This window comes from Fukomys damarensis, unplaced genomic scaffold (genome assembly GCF_012274545.1).
Source record: "Fukomys damarensis isolate Sample0158 unplaced genomic scaffold, DMR_v1.0_HiC HiC_scaffold_18, whole genome shotgun sequence".
Classification (NCBI taxonomy): Eukaryota; Metazoa; Chordata; class Mammalia; order Rodentia; family Bathyergidae; genus Fukomys; species Fukomys damarensis.
The window spans coordinates 53,351,132-53,374,499 of NW_022900930.1; the positions used below are offsets into that span (position 1 = coordinate 53,351,132).

A 23,368-nucleotide genomic window follows, 5' to 3' on the forward strand; every position below is an offset into this window, starting at 1 on the left:
AGAGAGAGAGAGAGAGAGAGAGAGTTTCTATTTGGCATATTGTTCGCGTTGTTTTATCACGTGCTTTGCTAAGGTGATCAGCCGATGTCCCCACAGTGCGAGGTGGTTTCCAGCACCCGTGGAAGCTTGGGATCCTCTCCTCTGGTCGAGAAGCCCTGCTGCACTTCTCTCTGTCCATCTCTTCGGTATTTTCACCTACACTAGTGTTTCCTGTGCGTGCTATTTTCCAAACTTTCACACACCTGAGCGCACTTGCTCACGTGTCTGTGTCCGTGGTCTGTATCCAGTCAGATGTTATGCTCGAGACAAAGTGTGAAAAGACGTGATGCTTACAGTAAAGGGCTCACGCCCAACAGAGAGTGACAGCGTGCAGCAGACTGGAGCAAGGAACAAGAGCAGCCACAGCCCTCCACAGAGGAGGAGGAGCTGAGGCGGTGAGGGATTCACCTTGTGGGAGGTGCCGGCTCGAAGCATCTTCTCATTCCATCATTTGAGCTGAAGCTGAGTCTTTGGCAAAATAAGACCTTGTAAAATAGAGGTAAATAATTAAACCCATCGAGTCGATTCTGGAAGCACATATTTTAATGAAATGAAATGCATTTGATCTGAAATACACACTGGGACTCCAAGGGAGCACAGGCAAAAGGCAAAGAGCTTTCTAGAAACTGCAGTGTTGCCCGAAATTCTGAAAGTGTCTTGGCCAGAGAACGGTATATTCATCTTGTTAGATAGAACATTTGAATACACGTAAATAATTACTTTATCTAAAAGTACCTAGGAGAAATAAGTACACGAATTTTAATTACCATGTTTCTCATTTTTAAACTAATTGACTTTCCTGTTGTTGTAATGTTCAAAGTGCTTCTTTTTAAATGCATTTGTCCTCAGTGCTGGTAAATTTCTGTGCAGGGCTAGATGAGGCTTTTGTGGCATTTTGGATATGTTTGACTCAATTACAGTGGATTTGAGTAAAATGCCTTAGGGAAAAAATTATGGGGTCTTAGGCAGTTCTTCCCAGATGGGAGGCAACTGTTCCGGTCAGTTCTGGGACAGGGGGTCATGGGGAGCCGGGAGAGCATATTTGAATCAGCGGTTCTGGTTTTGACTGTAATGCTCGCTTTCTGCGTCTTTGTCCTCTGAGTAACACACGCTCACACCCTGAAGTTTGCATGTTTATGTCTTCTGGCCCCCTCCTGGCCGCACCACAGTCTTTCTCCTCTGTTACCAAGCGAGCTACTGTTCTTGTCACCACCGTGCAGGGCTGGCAGGCTCTGTGCAGCAGCTGCCATCCTCCGGAGCTTTTTGTGAGACCTCGGGAGGTTCTGTCCTGTGAGGTCTGGTGTTTTCTTAGCAGCACCAATGCAGAATGCCTCTATACGTGTCTGTGCCCACAAGTGCAGCGATATAGTGACATGCACATGTGTGTGTGTGTGTGTGTGTGTGTGTGTGTGTGTGTGTGTGTGAGAGTGGAGGGGTGAGGGCTTCTGAATGTTTAGAAATTAATTTCCAAACTGGGTTTCAGTTGCACAATCATGACTCCCAGCTTATCCGAAGCAGACACGTTTACACACACAGCGTCACAGCCTGAGCTATTTTCTGAAGACGTCCCTCACCCCGCGTGACAGACCCCTCCGAGCCTGGTTTACCTGTGCACAGCTGTGTGCCTGCAGGACTGCAGTCCCCTGCCCAGGAGTCACGTGCATGCGGGCTCTTTCCCGTGCCGCCTGTGGGCAGCAGAGGGACCCACGTCCCCGGCAGGGTCCCCACCCAGCCGTGCAGAGCTCTGACGCCCTCTCCCTTTGCAGCGGTTCCGTGCCCCAGCATCGAGGCGCAGCTGTCAGAACACATCCTCTGGAGGCTGGTGTCCGGGGCACTGGACGAGTATGGAGCCCAGGTCCTGCTGAGCTGCAGCCCAGGCTACTACCTGGAGGGCCGCAGGCTGCTGCAGTGCCAGGCCAACGGCACGTGGAGCGGAGCAGAGGAGCGGCCCCGGTGCAGAGGTGAGGGTCATTGGGACGGTGGGGGCTGCGGTTCGCATGTCCCAAGCGCCTGAGTGCAGCCACGCACACTTGGCTTTCCTCGTTAATGATCGTGTTTTATAAACTCTGAGCTCTTAGAATACTCAAGTCTCTCGCATCAGCTCAGAGGCGAACAGAAGCTCATGTTCCTAAAGATAACTGCTATCCATGCAGAGGTCCCCATTAGCATCTCAGAAGCACAACGCTGCCTGGAAGAGAGCTTACTGTTCTCCCAGATACAAGATAAGCAGTTAGGTCCCAGTGAGCGTCATGATAAATATGAATAAAGAGGAAAATAAGACAATGAGGTTATTGTTCAGAGCTCAGTCTGAGTTGGGCGTACTGATGTGTGATCTTTAGTTGATTGTTGGCCGGAAATTATCATGCAAGAGACAAGTCATTGGACCAGTGTGAGGTTTATAAAATACACAGCTTACTAAGGAAAAAGGAGAGTGAAGCAGTGAAAAGACAGAAGACGCTTGGTGCTCCAGCTGAGCAGATCTCCCCACCCCTTGTTCCTACCAAATTTTAGCGCTCCAGCCTTTTGGTTCTGCTTTTAAGCACAGGATCCTGAAGCAAGGTCCTCTTACTTTTCCCCTCCAGTTGTCTCCTGCGGGAGCTTGTCCTTTCCCCCGAATGGTAACAAGATTGGGACGCTGACCATTTATGGGGCCACTGCCATCTTCACCTGCAACACGGGCTACACCTTGGTAGGATCGCACGTGCGCGAGTGCTTGGCCAACGGCCTCTGGAGCGGCTCGGAGACACGCTGCCTGGGTAAGTCGAGTCACTGCTCTCTTACTTCCTGCCTGAGCCTGGTGGTGCCCCAGACCCTGGGGCTTTCCACAACTTCCTGGTATTGTCTTCTTGTGTTTATGCCTGTGATCATTTGCCTGCACCTTGACTGGGAGCCCAAGAACTAGAGAGCTGCTGTGTTCTAATCCCGGGCCCCTGTGGTGAAGTCTGCATGAGTCTTTCAGTAATAGTCACGCCACTTAGAAGTTTCAGCACAAAGGACCTGCCATGGCTCCTCGTCAGTCTGCAGTGTCTGGATGCTCTGACAGAGTCTTCTTCCCACACAAACAGTGCTACCTTTTTGTGAGGATGCTCTGCTGCCCCCTGAAGTTTACGTGGCTGCACTGTAATGACCACAACTCGGTGAATTCGATCACAACTAAGTGCATGATGACGTTCTGATGGCTAAAATAGCTAAAAGATATGGCTCAAAATAATATTCTGACCTTTCATGTAGATCTTGGAAAATAGTATTACAATATAGTCTCCAAATGCATTGTACATTTTTGCGAGACTCATGTAAAACCATTTAATAAATAACAGCTATAATGTTTATGTTATAGCAAAAAGATCTTTGATCTTTTTTTATCTTTTGATCTCTTTTGATCTTTGCTGTAATTATTGTAAGTGTAACATGTGTGCTATATTTTAGTCAGGGAAGATAAAATATTTACAAACCTGCAGCACAAACCTTCATTGTTTGCGTATGCAATACTCTCTTGTAGGAAAGAAGAGTAGCAAACTCCTCAGCTCCCTGTTTCTGGATATTTCCGAAGACTGTCCTATATGATTCTTTTAGTTTCTCAAGAACTACTGAGTAGCATGTAAAGTATAACGCTCGGGGTCCTTTGTGTGGAATCTCTCATTTAAGAGATGAATAAGATTAATACCAAGGACCTTGATTGAGAAGTTGGGCATCTGCTCTGCCTCGCATAGCACAGCCTAAGGGATGCTGGTCAGGTGGGAGGCGAGGCCGGACAGAGGGGCACTCACCTGGCACTGAGGATATCTGTGCTAGGGGAGGCAATGGCTTTGTCCTGTCACTGTCAGAATGCAACACTGCACTTAGAAACTGCTGTAACAGAAATGCTGGTCAGGGTTGATAGGTTGCAGCACTGTCTGCTGAGTTTGAAGCAAAACAAAACAGCAAAACATCTACAAAGATAAGTATTCTAAATAGGTGTTTCTAAAGACAGGTTCACCCATTGTGGGGAAAACCTAAATTAGGTACATATTTGTGTTGGGTAAGAATGAGCTGCACTCCCTTTAAGATTTGCTGAGGATTGTGTATACAGGGTAGATTAGGAGAGCTTGTGTCGTGGGTTGGGCAGTGCATCCTCCCCGTGAGCCTCCCCTGCACCATGGCAGCCTGGTCATCTCTATAGAGCCATCTGTACTGAAGGACAACCCCACAGCGCCGCCCTACACTTGGAGGGAAAAAGAAGACTTGGCTCTCAGTGTGCTGTGGTATCCACTTAATACTCAAAGAGCCCGGAGATTGAAACACAGCCAGGATCATCTGGTGCCCATAATAGTTTCCTGCAGATTCATATGTGTGGGTCTGAGCCATCTGACATTTTATGGTTGTTTATTAATACTCAAGAAAAGTCTGTAAATTGGCTTTGGTATTCACTGTCCAAATAAGCCTGATTTCATCCAAAGACACTGACCAAACAGGGTGCGCATCAGGCTCACCACTGTGCTGATTCTCTTAAGGTCGGGATATTTGTGGTGCTTTGGGTTTTACTGTCAGCAAAAGGCACCAGTAGTTACAAAGCAAATAGTAAGGTTGAATATTTGGTTTACAGATTTTCTAAAAATGGATTCAGTTCTAATCGTCATGTCAATATTTAACATCTGCAATGGTGGAAACAGGCAGGGGGGAAGGAGACCCCAGAAGAGGCCCGGGGGTTGTGTGTGGGGGTGGCCAGTGCCCATGGGAGGAGAGGGGCTGCTCACATGCTCCTGCAGAGGACACACGAGCCCCACAGGCCTCAGTCCAGCCTTGCAGCCCTAGGGCTGTGCCCAACCTTTGCAACGGTGTGGAGAAGTCATTTTAAATTCCTACATGGCAGGACTGTGGCCAGGACCTGTGTGAACGCCCAGACCATGAGTTCCCAAGTCCAGGTGGCCCAGCCCCTGCCGTGATGTGGAGTGAATGGGCTTGTGCCCTCTGCATCTCCTGTAGGCCTCGGTTTCCCAGCCTGGTGCTGTGCGGATGCTGGGGAAATGGTTGTCACCCTTCTTTGCTCAGGGTGTGATGACAAAGAAGAGAGCCTGCACATGCCCAGTGCACCCACGATGAAGGGAGCACACTCCAGCCTTCCTGGGAACAGCCGGATCTACAGAGGCTGAACATGTGGGCCACAGGCTGCCTGACCCGGCCCCGGGCTCCAGCCCGCCTTGCCAGCTGTGGAGGTGTTCCGTGGCTGCATTTGCTGTGAGTCCAAGTAAATCCACGGAGGACACTTAGAGCTGTACCACGACACCCCACCAAGGGGGAGGGCCTTGCACTGCAGCAGTTTTTGCACAAAGTCTGAAGCTGGAAAAATGAAAACGACTCTCCTTGTGCACACGCCAGCATCTTGTCTTTCAGTAAAGAGTTTTAAGGAGCCAGTGAGGTTGACACCAGCCTCAAGGGCACTGCCGGCTGGTGCAGGCACCCTCAGCTCAGTATGCTGTGTTTTGGGAGGCGCAGAGGACCTCCTGTCACAGGCGAAGTCCCTTTACTGCCATTCATTTCAGCAGGTGTTTAAGGAGTATCCACAGGGCAGGAGCACGAGCACAGGCAGGGACAGACCCTGTCCCTGCTGTGGAGAGAGAGGATGCTTTCTAGGTACCACCCTCTTGGCTAAGCCCAGGGCTGCTGAGCTCTGCTAGCCAAGAACAGGCGACACAGCACACAGTGACTCAGCCCCATTGAGCTGGAGCTGGGGACAGCCAGTCCACAGCACCCACACATTCTCAGTGGGGTTTGGGTTAAATACCATGGAGCACCATCTCTGCCAGTAGCCAACATGAAAGTGGTGTAAAATTTTGAATGTGTACAAAAAAGCAACTCACTGAGGGCTGGAAACACAAGCAAGCAGAAAAACAAAGAATCACTCTCTGTCGCAAATGAGGAGTCCCTTGTATACGTCCCCTCCGAATGGGAAGAGAGTGGCATGGCCAGCGGCCATGTGGCCTCCCCATGGGCAGTGGGAGCATGTCCTCTGCCACCTCTGCATCAGCACCGACTCCCTGGGAAGTGCAGCTCAGCTGTCTGCCTGACCCCTGGCTCAGAGTTACCCTGGGCCACCTGCAGCCACAGAGCTCTTATTCTCCAGGCACCAGAGGAACACACCTGTCTGTCTGCCCAAAGTCCGCTCTTTCCCAAGGTGGTGGAGGGGGCGTGCACCTGGCCACCTGCCAAGCTTCTGCCCGGGAACAGGGTCTCAGAGCTGGGCTCCTTGGGCCAGCCCAAGTGCAAGTGTCAGCTGCTTTGATCCTCCCGGTTTCACTGATGTGGAAAGATGCCAGTCCACGTACTGAGAAGAAAAAGAGAGCAAAACAGAAATTGGAGAGAGGGAGAAGGACAGCAGAGGAGTGGAGCAGAGGAAGGAAGCAGAAGGCCGGCCGGTCTGCCCTGGCTCACCAAGAGCTGCTTTTGCCTTGCCCCTCGGGGCCTGGAGGGCTCTTCCCCCTCTGCTTCCCTTCCTCTTCCCCTTCCCCTCCCTCTTTCCGTCCTCTTCCGCCTCCTCCTCGTGCACCATAGCTTTCCTGGCCCCCTCAGCTGTGCTCTTGGGCACCTCTCGGCCTTCACCTTGCTTCTCCCAGGCCCTCACCGGCTCAGGACTTCTCTGTCCTGAGCGCTGGACTTCCGCTGTCAGTGCAGGCCATTCTCAGCTGAGCCCAGCGCACCAGAAGCTCCAGTGATGTGTTTGAAGTCCAGTTGGTTCCAGGCCTCTGTCCCTCCCTTTCTCGTGTCACAGCGGGCGACAACCCCATCTCAGTCTCCTGCAGACCCTGCTGGGTGTAATCGCCTCCCTCCTCTGGACTGTCCTGTGGAAGTAGAACACCAGCAACACAGAAACCAGTGAGAAAATAAGTACATGATAAAAACATCATTGGAGAAACAGACAACTCTATATGACAAATGATGTTTTTTTACCCACAATAGTTGCAAAAATGGGCAAGTTAGAGACATGAGTTATGTACAGCCCAAGTTTATATGGAAGTAAGTGAGGACAGTTCCAGGAAGCTATGTGATTGCTCCTACTGCCGATGGGAAACATGACTATGTTTTGGGTCCTTAATAAGCGACCTGCTCTCTAGCATATTTACTCTTGCTTTTGTTCCCACCATTAGCCGGCCACTGCGGCTCCCCAGACCCCATCGTGAATGGCCACATCAGTGGGGATGGCTTCAGCTACAGGGACACAGTGGTCTACCAGTGCAACCCCGGCTTCCGGCTGGTGGGGACGTCCGTCAGGATCTGCCTGCAGGACCACAAGTGGTCTGGACAGACCCCTGTCTGTGTCCGTGAGTACCATTTTGGCCCGCCTGACCTTTGTTTCCGTGTGGCACAGCCAGCTGCAAAGGTGCCCAGGGCTCTGACAGACAGAGGCTGAGGCCCCTGGGCTTGCTGCCCCGAGTCCGCTAAGCAGCTCACACCAGCAGGTCTCAGGACAGGTGTCTCGTATTCACTCCCTGTTGTCACAGGGCTGCTTACAGGAGGAAGCCACTCTGTGGGGGCTCCCAGGAGAGCCCCTGTCTCCCGTTCTGCTCACTGTTTCCCCTGGGGGTGGACAGTCCTTTAAGAGAGGTGAAATTGCACACAGTGACACTTTTCAAAACTTATCGCTCAGGTGTGAATATCCACCCTAGTTTTAGAATACATGCACCCCTCCCTTTATTGCAAAATTTTCTTCAAACCGACTGTCCTTCTCACACGTGCTTTACTTTCCTGTGAATGAAACAAGAGTGAGGCTGACGTGGCCGTCCATGGTGACAGGTACTGTCCTGGAGAGTACAGAGGTAAAAGCTTTACTTAGGAGAAGAAGAGAGAGGCTGACAGGAAAAGTAAGGAGGAAAGCACGAGTTCTGTGGCCATAATGTGTTTCCTTTTCAAGGGCCAGTGACAGACCCCCAGGTGCCGTGTGGTGCGACATCAGGACAGTGCAGCAGGCTGCAGAGATAACAGGGCTCTCCAGGGCAGCCTCACTCCATGGGCAGCGGTCTTGCGAATTGCATGAGGCCGACATTGAGAGGAATAGTTTTTGCACAGACAATTCAAAGTTTTGAGCAAATCCCGTAATGTCTCAAAACGAAGGTTCACAAAATAAACTGGTATAGATAGGGCCAGGGAGCTCAGTGTCATAGCGCCTGCCTCACAACCACAAGGTCCTGAGTTCAAGCCCTGGTACTAAATAAATAAATAAATAAATAAATAAATAAATAAATAATCAGCTGGTGTGCACCGGAGGAAAGTTCCCCAACCCCGGTTCACAGGAAGGGCTGGAAGGGCTCTTGGTGCTGGCTGCTCTGCTCTGTCCCGATCCACTGGCGGAGCCCTCCCCGTGATGCTGGGAGGGTCTGGTGGGATTGCTCTTCCCGCAGTCCTCGTGGGAGGCGGCCCAGTCTGCACTCCACCCCCGCCCCTTCCCCTTCCGCCATCAGCACCCTCTGCGTGAGGAGTGTGCTGACCGCACGCTGTGAGTTCTTCCGCAAGTGGGAGGCGGCAGTGATTGCCCACACAGACAGTGACCGGGCCCTCTCCTTCACAGCCATCACCTGTGGCCACCCCGGGAACCCCGCCCATGGGGTCACCAACGGCAGCGAGTTCAACCTGAACGACCTTGTGAACTTCACTTGCAACACAGGCTACCTGCTGCAGGGGGCCGCGCGCGCCCAGTGCCGGAGCAGCGGGCAGTGGAGCAGCCCCCTGCCCACCTGCCGAGGTAGGAGGCCCGGAAGGGAGGCCCTGTGGGTGCGGCTGAGGGGCCACAGGCACCTGTCTTCAGCCAGTGAGGGATCCCACGGCTGTCGCAGTTGAGGCCCCTTCTGGGAGCGCACACATCGCGGGCTCCTGTCTCAGGGGGGACCCAACCCAAGGGCTTCGGATTCTCTCCTCCCTGCCGCCCCTTTCTGTCCTTCTGCTCACTCGCCCACACCGTGCGGAACAGCTCTGTTTGCTCCTTGCCCATCTGGTGTCTTGTGGGTGTGTTTAGGAAGACCTCGTTGCTTTTTCATCTCAGTTGTTTCTTTGTGAACTGTTTATTTGAAATTGTCATGTTGATGTGGGCTTAACCTGGACTTTCCAGGGAAGTGTTTGTAGGTTTGTATCTGGCTGTGCCCACTCAGAATATTTGATTTGGAGTCAATTCCTTGTCTCTCACGAAGGTGTGGACAGGTCTCCTGTGTGGGGTCAGTGTGATAGCACAGCCTTGGGGATCGCTTGCCCATTACCTCCAGGGCTCCCCAGGGGCTATCAACAACGGGGATACAGAACAGCGGGAATCCATGGTCTTGAAGGAGGGGCTTGGGGTAAAAGCCGACACCCAAATGCGGAATCCTGCCCAGTCTGATGGGAGTGTTTGGCTTATGCTCAAAGACCATGAGAACCCTGTAACCCCATCGCCCGCTAAGACACTGATGTCAGGACCATACCAGGTGGCAGTGGGGCGCCAAGGACGCCCCACTTCCCCAGGCCTACAAAGCCTGATGCTGAAGGTGGTAAGGACTGGGGCTGGATCCTCCTCCAGGTCCTGAGTGGCAGTCTCCAGATTGGATTCCCTTCTTCCAGGTGAGTCTCCGCCCTCAGGAGCCTAATGGCCGTGGTCAGGATGAGGTACATAGTGCTGGAGAGGAACTTGGCATTGAGTGACAACTTCTGTTTGGCCCAAAGTGGCTCCCTTCAACAAAACAAAAAGTAAAATGAAATGATTGCCTTCGTTGTGTGAATCACCTCCTTTTCCCGTTCCCTCTTCATTTTGTTTTGTTTTACATTTGTTCTGATATGGAATAGAAGGAAATGTCTGGTGTGCAGGCTGAGGCTGAAATGGTCCCGGTGGCCATTGGTCACCAGGCTATAAAAGCGACCCACAAGCCACTCTCTTCTCAGTCAGACAGTTCCACAGATCCTACAGCTGACTCCCCCCTGTTGGCTTCAGTGACACACAGGAGGCAGGGACAAGACCGGCAGATAGGCTTCGACCTGCTCACACCCAGGCTGGCCTCACACCTCCCCAGCGCCAGGCTGTCCTACCCGGCCCATCCTGGGGTCCTCTCTCCTCTGGAGCCCACTTCTCCTCTCTAATGTACACCCACGAGCCCAACAATGCTCTCCACTCTTCATTAAACACAGTGTTTTCCTGGTAAAAATCCACCACCAGAGAACTGTTGGGAAACTGCCTTGTGATCCCTTATTCTTAGGAACTGTGAACTAAGACATTTAAAACTTACATTTTAATGTGGTGAGTAGTTAAGCTACCCGTCAACATGGAGGACTTAAAATATATGACAGGCTAAAAAGTCATCAATTCTTTTCCATTAAGATTTCCCTCTTTGATAAATGACTGAGTAACTTTGCCACAGAACTTCGTACCTTGAGCTAACTGTAGACTTGCATGCAGTCATGATGAGTAATACTGAGGTGTGTTTCATGCCCTTCTACCAGTGCTACCTGATGTGACATCCCAATGCAGGACACACTAACAACCCCATGTTGGCATAGAGGGGCCAAGGGGACTCACAGGGATCCACAAATCACCCCCAAGATCCTGGCCCCTTGCCTGGTTTCTGCACCCGTGTCCTGGTCTTCATCCCATGACCTCCATATGTGAGATTGCTGCAGACTGGGTGGGGTTGTTACTGAGCAGGCTTTGGGCCTTGGCTTTTCTACTATCCATCCCGTGGGAGAGCCGGCAAAGTGGTTGCTGTGTCAGTTGCCCTTGTTCATGGCAGGAGGGGCCGATTTACCATCAAGCCCTGAGCATAATATCTCAGGGATGGTCAAAGACAGGTTTCTAAGGGACCCTGGATTTTCATTTCTCAGGAAAATTCCCTAAGAGTATAACTTTGGGGTCATAGGGGATTTGTAAGTTTAGTTATGCAAGAAATTGCCAGACTGCTTTTCAGAGCAGCTATCTGACATTCCTCCTGACCACACAAAGTGTTGTCCTCCCAGCAACCCATGCACCCTGAGCTGCCCTGGCCACAAGACAGACATCTCTGATAGCTCTTTAGCACTTGCTTGCCATCTCCTGATGGAGAAGGATGCTCTGCTCTTTGTCCTGAGCCTCTCTGCCATCTGTGTGCCCTCCCCAGAGAAGCAGCTCTTCGTGTTTGCAGCCCACGCTCTCCTTGATTGCTTGGACTTTGTGTTTATTACGGTTCCATTTTAAGGATTCTTTATGTATTTTCTGTTCTAGTGATGTGTCAGGTATGTGATTATTATGGTATAGATCTCAAATGTCCCACAGAAATCTTTTGTTGAGAGATGGGGCTTTTGAAAGGCAACTGGATCATGGGGGCACTGTACTTAGCTGAATGTGCTGTTAGGAGGCGTGGCCTGGTCACAACAGGTGGGTCACAGGTGTGAGTGACCTAGAAAGGTGTCTTCTTGTACCCCCACTCCTCCTCTTTCTTTTTCTTTTTGTTCTCTCCCTGACCTTTTCAGGCTGCTAAGATTTAGAGCTGTCCTCTACCATGTCCTTTTACCATGCTGTTTTTGCTTTGGAGCAGCCACACATAGACTGAACCCAACCACTCTGTATGTAAACCTAGACTGCCATTGAGTAAAATTTATACATCTTCCATCTATGAATTATTCTTTATTTTTAAAAATTTTTGCCAGAAAACATATTTTTACTGTAAAATGTCAGTGGTATAAAGTTAATGGATGTGTGATGGAACATGATTAATCACTGCTTCCTCGGATAAGTTTCCTCCCTGCACACCTACATTGAGTTTTCAGTGTGGAATCAGCACTCTTGGCCTCACTCCCAAAAGTAATGACTGCAGAAATAAACTATGTGCATGGGAAATAACTGAAGTGTTGCCAGAAACTATTACTCTGGAAATAATTCTTATCCACCATTCACTTTCATAAATGTAGTATTGCCAGGCATGGTAGTGCACACCTGTAATCCCAGCCCTCAGAAGGCTGATGCAGGAGGATTGCTGTGAGTTCAAGACCAGCCTGGGCTACATAGTAAGTTCCAGGTCAGTCTCAACTACATAGTGAGACCCTGTCTCCAAAACCCTCCCCCCAAAAAACCATAAACGTATTATTGATTGTGAAAAGGGTGGCGTATTCCCTTAATCTTGCAGTGATTTGATTTTATACCCAGCACAATGGTCCATGGTGAGCATGTGGATAGTATCCTACACCTGGGTTCATCCTTTTGTGGAGTTTCTTATGTTTTTTGCACATATTGTTTTCTTGCTTTAAAAAGCATGGGTGATAGCATCTTAGTAAGTTTCTCCTGCCTTCTTCCCTACGGCGGTGCAGCTCTGGGCCAGAACCGCTGAATTCTTCATCACTACATTCAGTTCACACCCTAAAGGGCCAAGCACAACTGCCTATTAAACATTAAAAACACAAGCAAAGTCTCCCCTGTATATTTGAGATAGAGCATTAGATCTCTAGTTCAGAGGGAAGGTTGAATTTTTCACTTGACTTAATGAAAATTCAGCTTCACACTTGCTACTAGAGAAGAAAGATTGGCCTGATTTTTAAAAAATTGGAAGCAATTTTCCTGAAAATGTATATGCAGTGGGCATTGGGGGACCTGAGAGACAGGTTGATTACTGTCTCCTCTGGCAATGCCCTGTCTTGTCTTATAGCTAGAAATACATACCTGATGCTGTGTGTCGGAAAGAATCATCCTCCATATGGTGCCAGATGCTTGTCATTACTGATTGAAGGAGAGAAATGCAGCTTCACACTGGCCAAGAAAGATGAATTTTAAAAAACAGAAAAAACAGCACATTTGTTACTTCAAACCTTGAAAAACTATCCCTAACTTAAAAGAGATCGCTTTCTGGAGGTGGCCTCTCCCAGGTGTTCTCAGAGTTAAAGGCATATGGAAGTCCATACATATATCCACACAGGCAGCACATTAGGGCCTGAAGCCTTGCTCAAGGACACGGGAGGGCTAGGTGGCAGTCCCAATACAGCAACTTCCAACAAGCCTTATTTTCCTGTGTTTGTCTTTATCTGAGACAATATTTGGATAACATGCAGTTGGACACTGTCCACTTTGAAGCATACATCTCAAAGGCACGTAGTGCATGACTGTGCCATGAGACCCTGTCTGTCTGCTAAAAGCCACTTCGATCACCTCCCAGGGAGACCACCCAGGACCCCAGTCCATCCATCCCCTGCCCCTACCCCTGCCTGGCATCTGGTTCCCTTTCTGTCTTCAGCTCCCTCTGAGAGTCTGGTGTCCACGAGGTCACCCATGGCACACTATGGTGTCTGGGATCTTGCTCAGCACAGTTCCTCCATGCATTTGTAATCATCAGCACCTTGTTTGCTTTTATGGCTTTAGCTAAATTCCAGCTGTCTTCTGTCTCCACAGTCATCAAGGAAATGCTTGAGCTAAATGTCCTAGACCCAGATTTGTGTGTTTGTGCCTGTGTATGTGTGCACCTTGCACATATATGCTGTGTATGCCTGTGCTTCTTTCAATAAGCAATTTGAAACCACATGAAACTAATTAAGAAAAGTATTGAAAGAATGGCTACTCCATTAATTAGCTTTCCTATCCTTGGGACAAAACGTATGACACTTGGAACTTAATAAAAGAAAGGTTTACTTTGGCTTCTGGTTTTCAGAGGATTCCGTCCATGGTCAGCAGCTCCCAGGCAGAAACCATATAGTAGAAGGGACTGGCAGAGAAAAGCTACTTACATCACAGGGCCAGGAAACAGAGGGGAGGACCTGGGGGCAAGAGCATGCCCTTCCAGGTCACACCACAATGACCACCTCCAATCCAGTCACCTTCTCAACCCCTCCCTGTACACATAAGACTTTCAGAAGACGTTGGAGGTCTGAACTACAGCACCTGCACACATCTGACACTTAAGTATGCACATACCAGCCAGTCTTCTATGCAAAATCAACATTAGCCATATCTACCCAGATGCATGAACTTACTGACACATGTTTATAAAATAAACAGGGCTATTGCTGAGATGTGTGTGTTTTATGAGCTCACTAAAAAACTAAATGTAAAGACATTTTAGAGTTTTTATACTAACAGGAATATAGGGAATCACATTAGAATTGTGTCTATTTAAGTGGAATTCCCTGTGGCATTTGTATTCACAGCTGCTTTTTAATAGGCAGGACCTAGTGGAAAGACAAAGTGCTTTTTTCCTATTTTAATGACAGTTGAAACTCCTTGGGGAATGCCCCAGAGGTTCAGATGCTGCTAATTTATACAAATGAATGGCCACTCTTTCCGAGAACACCCTCCTCTTTCACTGTATTTTACTACCTTAATATCTTTCTGTCATGCGGGTTTTCTAAAAAGTATATTTATTTATTAATTTATCAACAAGTTGTACCACCAATGAACAGGTAGGAACAAGGAGAGGACAGTTTTGAACTACACTTGTTGTGAAATGTCTCACATTCTGTGAGGTTTTGGAAAAGTTTGAGGGTAAAACCATATCTGTGTTTGGGGAATCATTTTATTTGTTTATGAAAAACCTTTGTTCCTTTCATTATTTCCAGTTAATCCACTTCCACATTTCAAAAAAAAAACTCAGCAACCTACATAGTTTGTCCAGATATGCCTTCAGTGTTGTAGTTCTCGTGCTGGATGAGCTGAGGCCTCAGGTGGACAGATGGACAGACAGGCTGCTGCCCAGATGTCCGGGCAGGAGGGGCCCACGCATCCCCATCTCCCAGGGACGTGGTCGCTGACCAGCAGGACAGCACTCATGCAGTCTCTGGAGAGCAGCTCAGTCCCGCGTGTGACCACAGTTCTGCCGATTAGACAACAGTGAGTGAGGCTGCAAGAATGGGGATCCCTGAGGTGGAAAAGCCTTGCCCCTCATCTGGGCGTAGCTTGCCGATTAGACAACAGTGAGTGAGGCTGCAAGAATGGGGATCCCTGAGGTGGAAAAGCCTTGCCCCTCATCTCAGGGCGTAGCTTCTGATAGCATCCTGTGTGGAGGGGTGAAGCTGGGACACCCCCGGGGGTCAAGGTCCCGGATCACAGGCTCAAGCTGTGCTGTCCAGACCACAGGGGCGGGGTCCTCAGCTTGAGAGGGAACCAGTCAGTCTTGTGGTCCATAGAGCAATGTTGCTGTCTTCGTAGTGGGGCAGAGAGAGCCTGAACTGCCATCAAGAGCTGCAAAAATGGGGGACATGTCTGTGTGCCCAGGACGGTCTCCCAGGACACCGTTGCACTTCCAGATGGCATCTCGCTCTCTGCCTCTGGCACCAGGACACTTCAGTGCCCCAGGGAGGCACTGAGTACCTGACCTGACACAGCCAGTCTCCCCACTCGTCACCCCGGGAGAAGCACAACTCGGCCTGGAGGGGACGACGTGGCTGCTGGTGCTGTCTCTTGTCACACAGCTCAAGGTCTCAGGGGGGAGAAACAGCCTGTGTCCGCACAGCCATGGAGAGCCAAGCTCACCTGGAGGCGTGACCAGAAATGCTGGCCATGGTGGTGGCCCGACCTCACTGGGGACAGCATCCTGTGCCCGGGTGTGTTCTGTGTCAGAAGGGTGTCCCTTCACCACCAGCCTTCCAGACAGTGCAGCTTGGTGTCCAGCCTGCCAGCACCATTGCTGGACAGCGTCCACAGGGCTAGGTGAGAGAGTGTCAAGGTGGATAACAGCCCAGGGGCCAGGAAGGAGAATGTCACCATGCTGCTGGACACTTGTCTATGTGGCACATCTATTTTTGCTGAACAGAAGATGGAGTGGATTCAAAACAGCCGGATTTTCTCTTAAATCAATAGCTTCTTGGGTATCTGTCATTTTTTTTCTGACTTAACCGTGAGAAAGAGAAGATCAGGAATATGCATCTGTCACCACACTCAGTGTCCTGTGCTGTGTCGGACGTTTGGTATCCAGTGCATGGTGTGAAAACACAGCCAGGTGTTGGGACCTCATCACTGCTGATCGGCCTTCCTGAACATCCTCGCTTTCCCTGGAAAAATGCAAAGCCCTTGTGTGAGACCTGCTGTGTTGGGGTGTGAAGGCCCAGAGTCATTGGGGCACCAGGGCTTAGGAGTCCTGGGCCGCCTCCCAGCTGCCCGTCAACCCAGCTTTCAGGAGGCACAATCTAGGGCGTAGAAGGACATCCACTTTATTGAAGACAGAAGGAGCGAGACTAAAAGGGGGGCAGCTCAGAAAGGTGGTGAAGCTTTACGGACAAACTGACCTAAAACCCGAGGACACTGAGTTAAAAGAAATAGCAGCTCTACCCAGAAAGCCTGCTGGGATTTTGGTGTAGACAGCGATGCATCCCGGCTCCTCGTTTCGTTGGCGTTCCAGGGTATCACGTGTCACAGCCGTGTGCGGTCCCCAGCATGCTCTTCTCTCAAGCTTTCATTCCCACTCTCCAGTGTGTCGCGAGTGTGAGCTCTGGGGTCCCACGGCCCCTCAGAGTTCTGGAAAGGAACCCGGAGTAAACGTGTGCCACGTGCAGCTGAAGTGGGTGCGGCTCCCCGCCCCCCGCCGCGTCTTTCCCACGGTTCTCTTGGCTCTCAGACTCAGCCCCTAACAGCCAGTGCTCACGAGCCTGCCGTGGGAGTGTTACGGCAGGAAGCTCAGGCCCAGGCCCTGGCAATGTGTCCTTCCCCAGCCTAGTGACGCTGTCTTTGCTAACAGGATTTGGGAAATGAAGTACACTGTTCTAGCAGCAGTACTGTTCTCCGCGAAATCCTTTACAGTCCCAGCTTTCACAGGAAGGGCTGAAAACCAGCGTCTTCACACTGACCAATCTGACTGGAGGAGCATGATTTTACACCAGAGCTCCTCTGGGGCTTTGCCTCCAAATTCCAAAACAAATGTAACTGTGTTCATGAATTCAGCCAGTTCAACTAGTAGCACATGAGGCACACTGCGCCTGGCCACGTTTTGTGACGAGTCACGTAGTTTTTAATTTCTCTGTCTCATCATCTTCGTACTGTACACAAACCTTAGATGCTCTTCTCTTCCTCCTGGTTTCGTTCACCTGCGTGTTCACATGCAGAGGTCACAAACATGGACTCCTGCATGAGCGGAGACCAGGATCTGAAGAACATGTGAGGTACGGTTGGAGAGGAGTTAGAAGGCAAGCGACATCAAAAACTTGTATTTTCAAAATATTGGAATGATACAATTTTTATAGTCAGTGGAATTATAAACTAATGTAGGAAGTACTACCACTCTGTGGCTTTGCACGGAGAGGCAGAGGCTGAGGAGGAGCTGGCAGCTTCGGGCGGGAACTGGGCATGGGCTGTGGGCTGGGGTTTCCTGCGGTGTCCTCCAGCCCCAGGGGCAAGGCTCACCTCCCTTCAGGGTGCAGGAGGGGAAAAGGCAAGAAACCTTTCTCACCACTGTGCTTAGGAAACGCCATCCCCATGGTAAAGTTTCTTCTCCAATTTTGTTTTCATTAAAAAGCCTCGTTTGCTTTGATCATAATGCATGATGCATTCACTGTAGCCAAGTTTTCAGACTATGTCCAGAGAGTTTATCATTGTTCTTACAAAACAGTAGCAAGTATGACTGGCTTCCGAGGCTGTTGTGCAGTGTCTTTCCATTTCTAATCTCATACCATTACCTGTGCCCCTGTGTGACCTTGCGTGCATCCCCATGTGTACACATGCACACTTTCCTATGCTCCAGCCACCACTTTGCCGAGGTTGTGTGGACTCAGCAAACTCGGACCACTTTTTAAAAACTGCATCTCCTATGCGCGCACAGAAGCTCTCTTGTCCTCTTCCCTAAGCACTGCAGTGTGACAGCTCGACGTGGTGTTTGCCCTGTGTGGGTCCTAAGTGATGCAGAGACCATGGGAAGTACATGGTCCTGTGGGTCCCAGGCCGACAGCAGTGGGCACACAGACCCAGCCCACATGGCCCCCTGCGTCCTGGCCGGGAGCTGGGCCTCGCTCACCCTTTCCGGGCCAAGCCCATGTCCCAGGCTGGGCACCTCCTCTGTCCGAGGTCCTGCAGGGTGTGTGGGTGCTTCAGCTTGGTCAGCCTGTCTCCAGTGGGCCACCGCTGCAGTGGCAGAGCTCGTTCTGGCCCCATTCGTGCTCCACAGCGGATTCTTCCTCTCTGTCCCGAAGGAACACAGCCCCGCTGCAGCTCAGGCTTGGGTAAGATTCGGGAGCATGTGTCCAGGAACGCCCAGGCCTCACCACCCTCCTACGGGGCAGATTCCGGGCTCGCATTGGCCTTCACTCTGGGCTCTGGTACAGCCCTGCGGCAGCAGCCGCCTGAGGAGCCATGGCGACTCCTTTCCTGGAGTGAGGGTCTGCAGTGCAGCCTGGCTTCTGCTCCACTGTTGGCCTGAGGTTGAGCATAGGTCACTCGTTCTGCTGTGCGCACAGTGCAGAGGTACAGGGCCGGCTCCCAGGAGCAGCACCCGGAGCGTCCGCCCTCAGGTTCTGCTTCCTGCACACTGCAGCTGCCATCCAGCTCAGGAGCTTTCTACAGGGCCTTCTGCGATTCATTTCTGTTTGGTTGTCAGATGATTGGTGGGTTCCATAACTTACAGCTGCCTCTGAGTGACCTAGGAAACATTTTGTGTTCCAGTGGTGAACTGTTCAGACCCAGGCTTCGTGGACAGTGCCATTCGACACGGGCAGCAGAATTTCCCAGAGAGCTTCGAGTTTGGCACCAGTGTCCTGTATCACTGCAAGAAGGGCTTCTACCTGCTGGGGTCTTCGGCCTTGACCTGCACAGCCAGCGGCCTGTGGGACCGCTCTCTGCCCAAGTGTCTAGGTGAGTGAGGGCAGACCGGAACCGACAGGGCAGGTGTCTGCACTCGGGGAGGTCTTGTGGCTCCTGTCCTGTCAGCTCCTGTGAGAGCTTGGGTACATTGCCAAACCCACAAATACACCTCAGGTTGGCTTACAGCGGAGGGAGGGGAGACCCTGCAAGTTCACACCTGCACAGGGGACACAGGCAGGAGCTCTGCCTGTGTAAACCCACGGTGCCTTTCCTCAGCTGCAGCCTAAGATGCAGGCTGGCTCCAATGCCCTCAGCATCAGCACCATCCTGCCTCAGCCTCCAGGCTGTGCCATGGGGTCTGGAGGTGCTGAGCCAGCACCTGTGGCCATGGCTGGGGTCCTCAGAAGGGTGACGGCGGTTCTCACAGACATTTCCAACCCAGTCCCCATTCCGGTGAGGAGGCAGCACTGCCAGAAGCTTCCTCATAAACCAGGGAAGGGGGCTGGGGACTTAGCTCAGTGGTGCTGCTGCCTGCCTCTCAAGCGCAAGGACCTGAGTTTGATCCCTGGTACCAAGGAGATACAAATAAATAAAAAAATGAACCAGGGAGGGACCAGTGTGCACAAACCTCCTCTTCTGGGCAGCCTGGCACAGTTTCCACAATGTTCCTGGTGTGTTTTAGAAGACACAGACTAACAAGCATGCATCTTACCACAGTAACCGTCGTCTGATTTTCCTTCAGTTTGAAAATTCAGATGTTCTTTAGCTCAAGCAGCACGATCATTTAAAAGCCTAGCCTGAAAATTTAGGAAATAAGTGGAATCTCCCTCTGGCCTTTTAAAATTTAGACAATCCCTTGAGTCTACAGAGAAGTTGTCTCAAATTCAGACCTTACCATATGATTCATTTCGTGGAGGAAGTGAGTGACTTTCGAGAAGGAAACACCAAGCATGTATGAGAAGTGCAGGTGTCGGAGTAGCGCGGCCGGCGTCAGACCCTGTCCAGATTCTGCTTTTCCCTGCCTGGCTTGGGGAGACTTTGCTGGGAATTAGCTTCCTTCTTCCTGCCGAGGCTCTGCGGCTCCTGTGAGATGTCCCTTGGACCTCGGGCTGAGGTTGGCGCTGAGGCTCCCACAGCCAGGAGCCGGGCTTCCTGACGCTGCCCACCGTTGCTGTCCATGGCTGGTGCTGACCACCGAACCTAGGAGCCGCAGCCTGTACAGTGGCTGCCACACAGGCCAGGGGGTCTCAGGCCATCTCCCCTCTGTCAGGTGGTTTCACTGAGTTTCCCTTTTCCTTCTGCTTCTCCTAGATTTGGTCACTTCCCAGCATTCCAGAGTTTCCTTTACCTTTATGGACTTTCCTTATCTATAGGGAGGACGGTAGGGCTCTGCCGGCTTCTTTAGGCCCCGTTTCTCAAGACGAGGCTTGTGGGTGTCCGTGTGGGAGACTCATGTGCGATCCACTTTGCTGGCACGCTGTGTTCATCTTCTGGGACACCTTCTCTCCCGCAGCCATCTCCTGCGGGCACCCTGGGGTCCCCGCCAACGCCATGTTGACTGGGGAGCTATTCACCTTCGGCGCCACAGTTCAGTACTCATGCAAGGGGGGCCGGAGTCTCACCGGCAACAGCACCAGAGTCTGCCAGGAAGACAGCCACTGGAGCGGCTCGCTGCCCCACTGCTCAGGTGAGGGTGGCGCGTATGCACTTGCACAACTGCTGCCATCCTAAGGCCCTCGCAGCCCAAGGTGTGGTTAGAGATCGCCTCTCCGCCGGCCTCCCCAGCCCTGGTCCGCACATCAAGTTGCAGCATCCTCACTGTCAGCACCGGCGTAGGCATCACCCTCCCCAAACCCTCCCCAAACCTCCCGCACTTCTCCATTTCCATCTCCGGGGGTTTCTGCTTACCCTGGCTAGGACACTTGCTTCCCCGTCTGCCTGTCCCTGTTTGCTCTTTGACTCGTGGTGGGGGGTGGGTGTGCGATTCCTCTTAATTCTCAGTTCCACCACTTCTGGCATCTGAAGTTTCATTCATGCATTTTGAAAAGCTCATCATCGTGATCCTTCTATGAATGCTTCTGTAATAAATCTTGGTGCATTGGAAACTCGTGCAAACTTGTGAACGATCGGCCTCACGTGGCCCTTCGAGTGCCCGCACCCTTGCCCCCCCACCGTGTTTTGCCATCTGCGCTCTCGGTCATGGTCTTGGATCCGGACCTGCTGGAGCCGGGCCTGCACAGCGCCACATTGCCCCTGTCCTCTGTTCCACAGGAAGTAGCCCCGGGTTCTGTGGCGACCCGGGGACCCCCGCACACGGCTCTCGGCTTGGGGATGAATTTAAGACCAAGAGTCTCCTGCGCTTCTCCTGCGAGATGGGCTACCAGCTGCGGGGCTCTGCCGAACGCACGTGCCTGCCCGATGGGTCCTGGTCCGGGACACAGCCCGTGTGTGAGGGTGAGTGCTGCCTGCGTGTGCCCTGACCCCGGCCAGGTGTAGTCCGAGGCGTGCTGATTTGTGAGGCTTTGTAAGGTTTGTGCGAGCAGCATCAGGAACTGCGCCTCCGGTCCCTCAGCGCACCTACCCTGACTGTCTAAGGTCCCGTGACACTGGCCCTTGCACGCTGCAGGTGACAGCACATCCACGGTCCCTTGTGCTCTGTGGGCGGCGATCTCCGAGCAGTTGTGCCAGGTTTGTGGGCACAGGAAGGAGCTGAGGCAGTGAGCAGGAGCCACACAGTCAGCCAGGGCCATCTGTGGGCTGAGGGCTCCCATTCACACACACGTCCGGTCTCTCTCTTGCACCGACTGGAGCTGCATTGCATGTAGTGCTCTTGGTGGGTGACTGAAAGGTGGAGCAGGAGTTGGTGGGTGCGTGGGCACAGCTGGAAAACCCTGTGGGTACGTGGTGGTGCTGAGCGAGGCAGCGTCTGTCCGAGGCATAGGGGAATGGGGTGTGGCTCGGGGGCATGTTCAGCGTTCAGAAGAAACATTTAGAGTGCAGACAGGAGAGACTGGCAACTCCAGGAACTCCTTGCAGACAAATTTCTCAATTAACTTTTAGTCTACAAAGATGATACAACTTAACTAAATGTGTAATCTGTGTGTGGGACACTTTCTACATAGCAAACATAGACACTGCCCTAGGGGACGAAGCTCACGGGGCGTCACACCAGTGACCTGACTGCTGGCCATGCCTGGGGGTCAACCCCTCCCAGGCCATGCTGTCCTCATGATCCCCTTCTTGGGTCCACTAAAGACATCACATTTTGATGGGAAGCTTGGACAAACTGTAAAACTGGGAGAGTTCGGGGATTATGAAAGAAAAATGCTAAAAATCTTCTTAAAGATCAGGTAATTTATATTCCTGTTTCATATTTAATATTTATGTATCTCCACACATTTCTATTAGATCCTGTCTGATTTTGTTAGCAATCTAATCTCTAATCATAAGCTAATTAACTTAGTATTTCAAAGGCCATATCTCATGAAGTTGCTTACATAAACTGCATTTCGTTTTACTTAAACTAGATAACTTTTAGTCTTTTTCCTGTGAAATTTGGATAAAGCCTATGTTTGACTCAAGTAATGGAAATGTGAAAATGAAAAACACAGCAGTGTGAACCACAAGCTAACTCAGTAGCACAGGGCGTGTGTTGGACTTGGTAGACGCCAGGTTACGAGCAGTGTATCTTACAGCCATGGGGTCTCTGCCATCTCCAGCTTCAGTCAAAGGCTTTATCGATCACAAAGAGCTGAACTCGAGGTGACTGGGTAAGGGACTTGGAAGAGCAGAGAGTCTCACATACTCAGCAGTTTGGCTGACATCTTCCCAGTGCACGCGCTGTTGAACTGCACAAGGTGAAGAGTGACAAACATATCTGATAAGCATAGTGACTTTTTATAAATCAAGTAAAATAAAATTACATTTTACCAAAAGGACTCACATTAACCAAGAGTAACTGAAGAGAAAATAAGACCAGAGAGTATTTAAAAATAATAAGACCAGAGAGCAAAGAATATGGTGAAATTTTAAATTCCAGTTTTAAAATTGTATTTTCTCTTCTAGCAACTCTAAATGTCACCTCTCATTTTAGTCCTATTTCTCTTGTTTTATACCATTATAACATTCTAACATTGGTATAAAAATAGACACATTGATACTGCCTCTGATTTCCATTCTTATTAACCACCAATGGGAACCAGACAAAGGAAGAATTTAATCATAAATTTTATTCTGGGCCGGGGATTTAGCTCAGCGGTTCGGTGGCCTGCCTCACAAGCACAAGGACCTGAGTTTGATCCCCAGTACCACAAAACAATAAATAAATAAATTTCACTCTATAAAAGACAATACTTGGCTGCATTCTTTCTAGTGTCACTAAAGGGGATTTTCTCTATATTAGAATGGTTCTGTATTCAGGTATTTGCTGGAATGTTTTTCACCCGTGATTTAATTAACTTTAACACTGGTCATTCTCAGGTGACTTTTAAAGATTTACTCATAGATTTCAATAGCAAATATAAGCCAGGCGTGGTGGTACACACCTGTAATCCCAGCATTTGAGAGGCTGAGGCAGGAGGATTGCTGGGAGTTTGAGACCAGCCTAGACTACATAGTGAGTTCCAGGTCAGACTCAACTGCATAATGAGACCCTGTCTCAAAAAA

The 23,368-nt window shown here is 50.7% G+C and overlaps 1 protein-coding gene across 1 annotated transcript in view; it reads left to right on the forward strand.

The window, feature by feature from the left end:
- The window catches only part of Csmd1 (CUB and Sushi multiple domains 1), a 1,140,625-nt gene that overhangs the window by 1,091,970 nt on the left and 25,287 nt on the right, over positions 1-23,368 (forward strand). Inside the window, exons 51-57 of the mRNA XM_010620376.3 lie at positions 1,806-2,000; positions 2,622-2,795; positions 7,161-7,334; positions 8,579-8,752; positions 18,566-18,754; positions 20,217-20,390; positions 20,975-21,157. Of these exons, the coding sequence (XP_010618678.1) occupies positions 1,806-2,000; positions 2,622-2,795; positions 7,161-7,334; positions 8,579-8,752; positions 18,566-18,754; positions 20,217-20,390; positions 20,975-21,157 (1,263 nt within the window). The remainder of the gene's footprint in view (positions 1-1,805; positions 2,001-2,621; positions 2,796-7,160; positions 7,335-8,578; positions 8,753-18,565; positions 18,755-20,216; positions 20,391-20,974; positions 21,158-23,368) is intronic.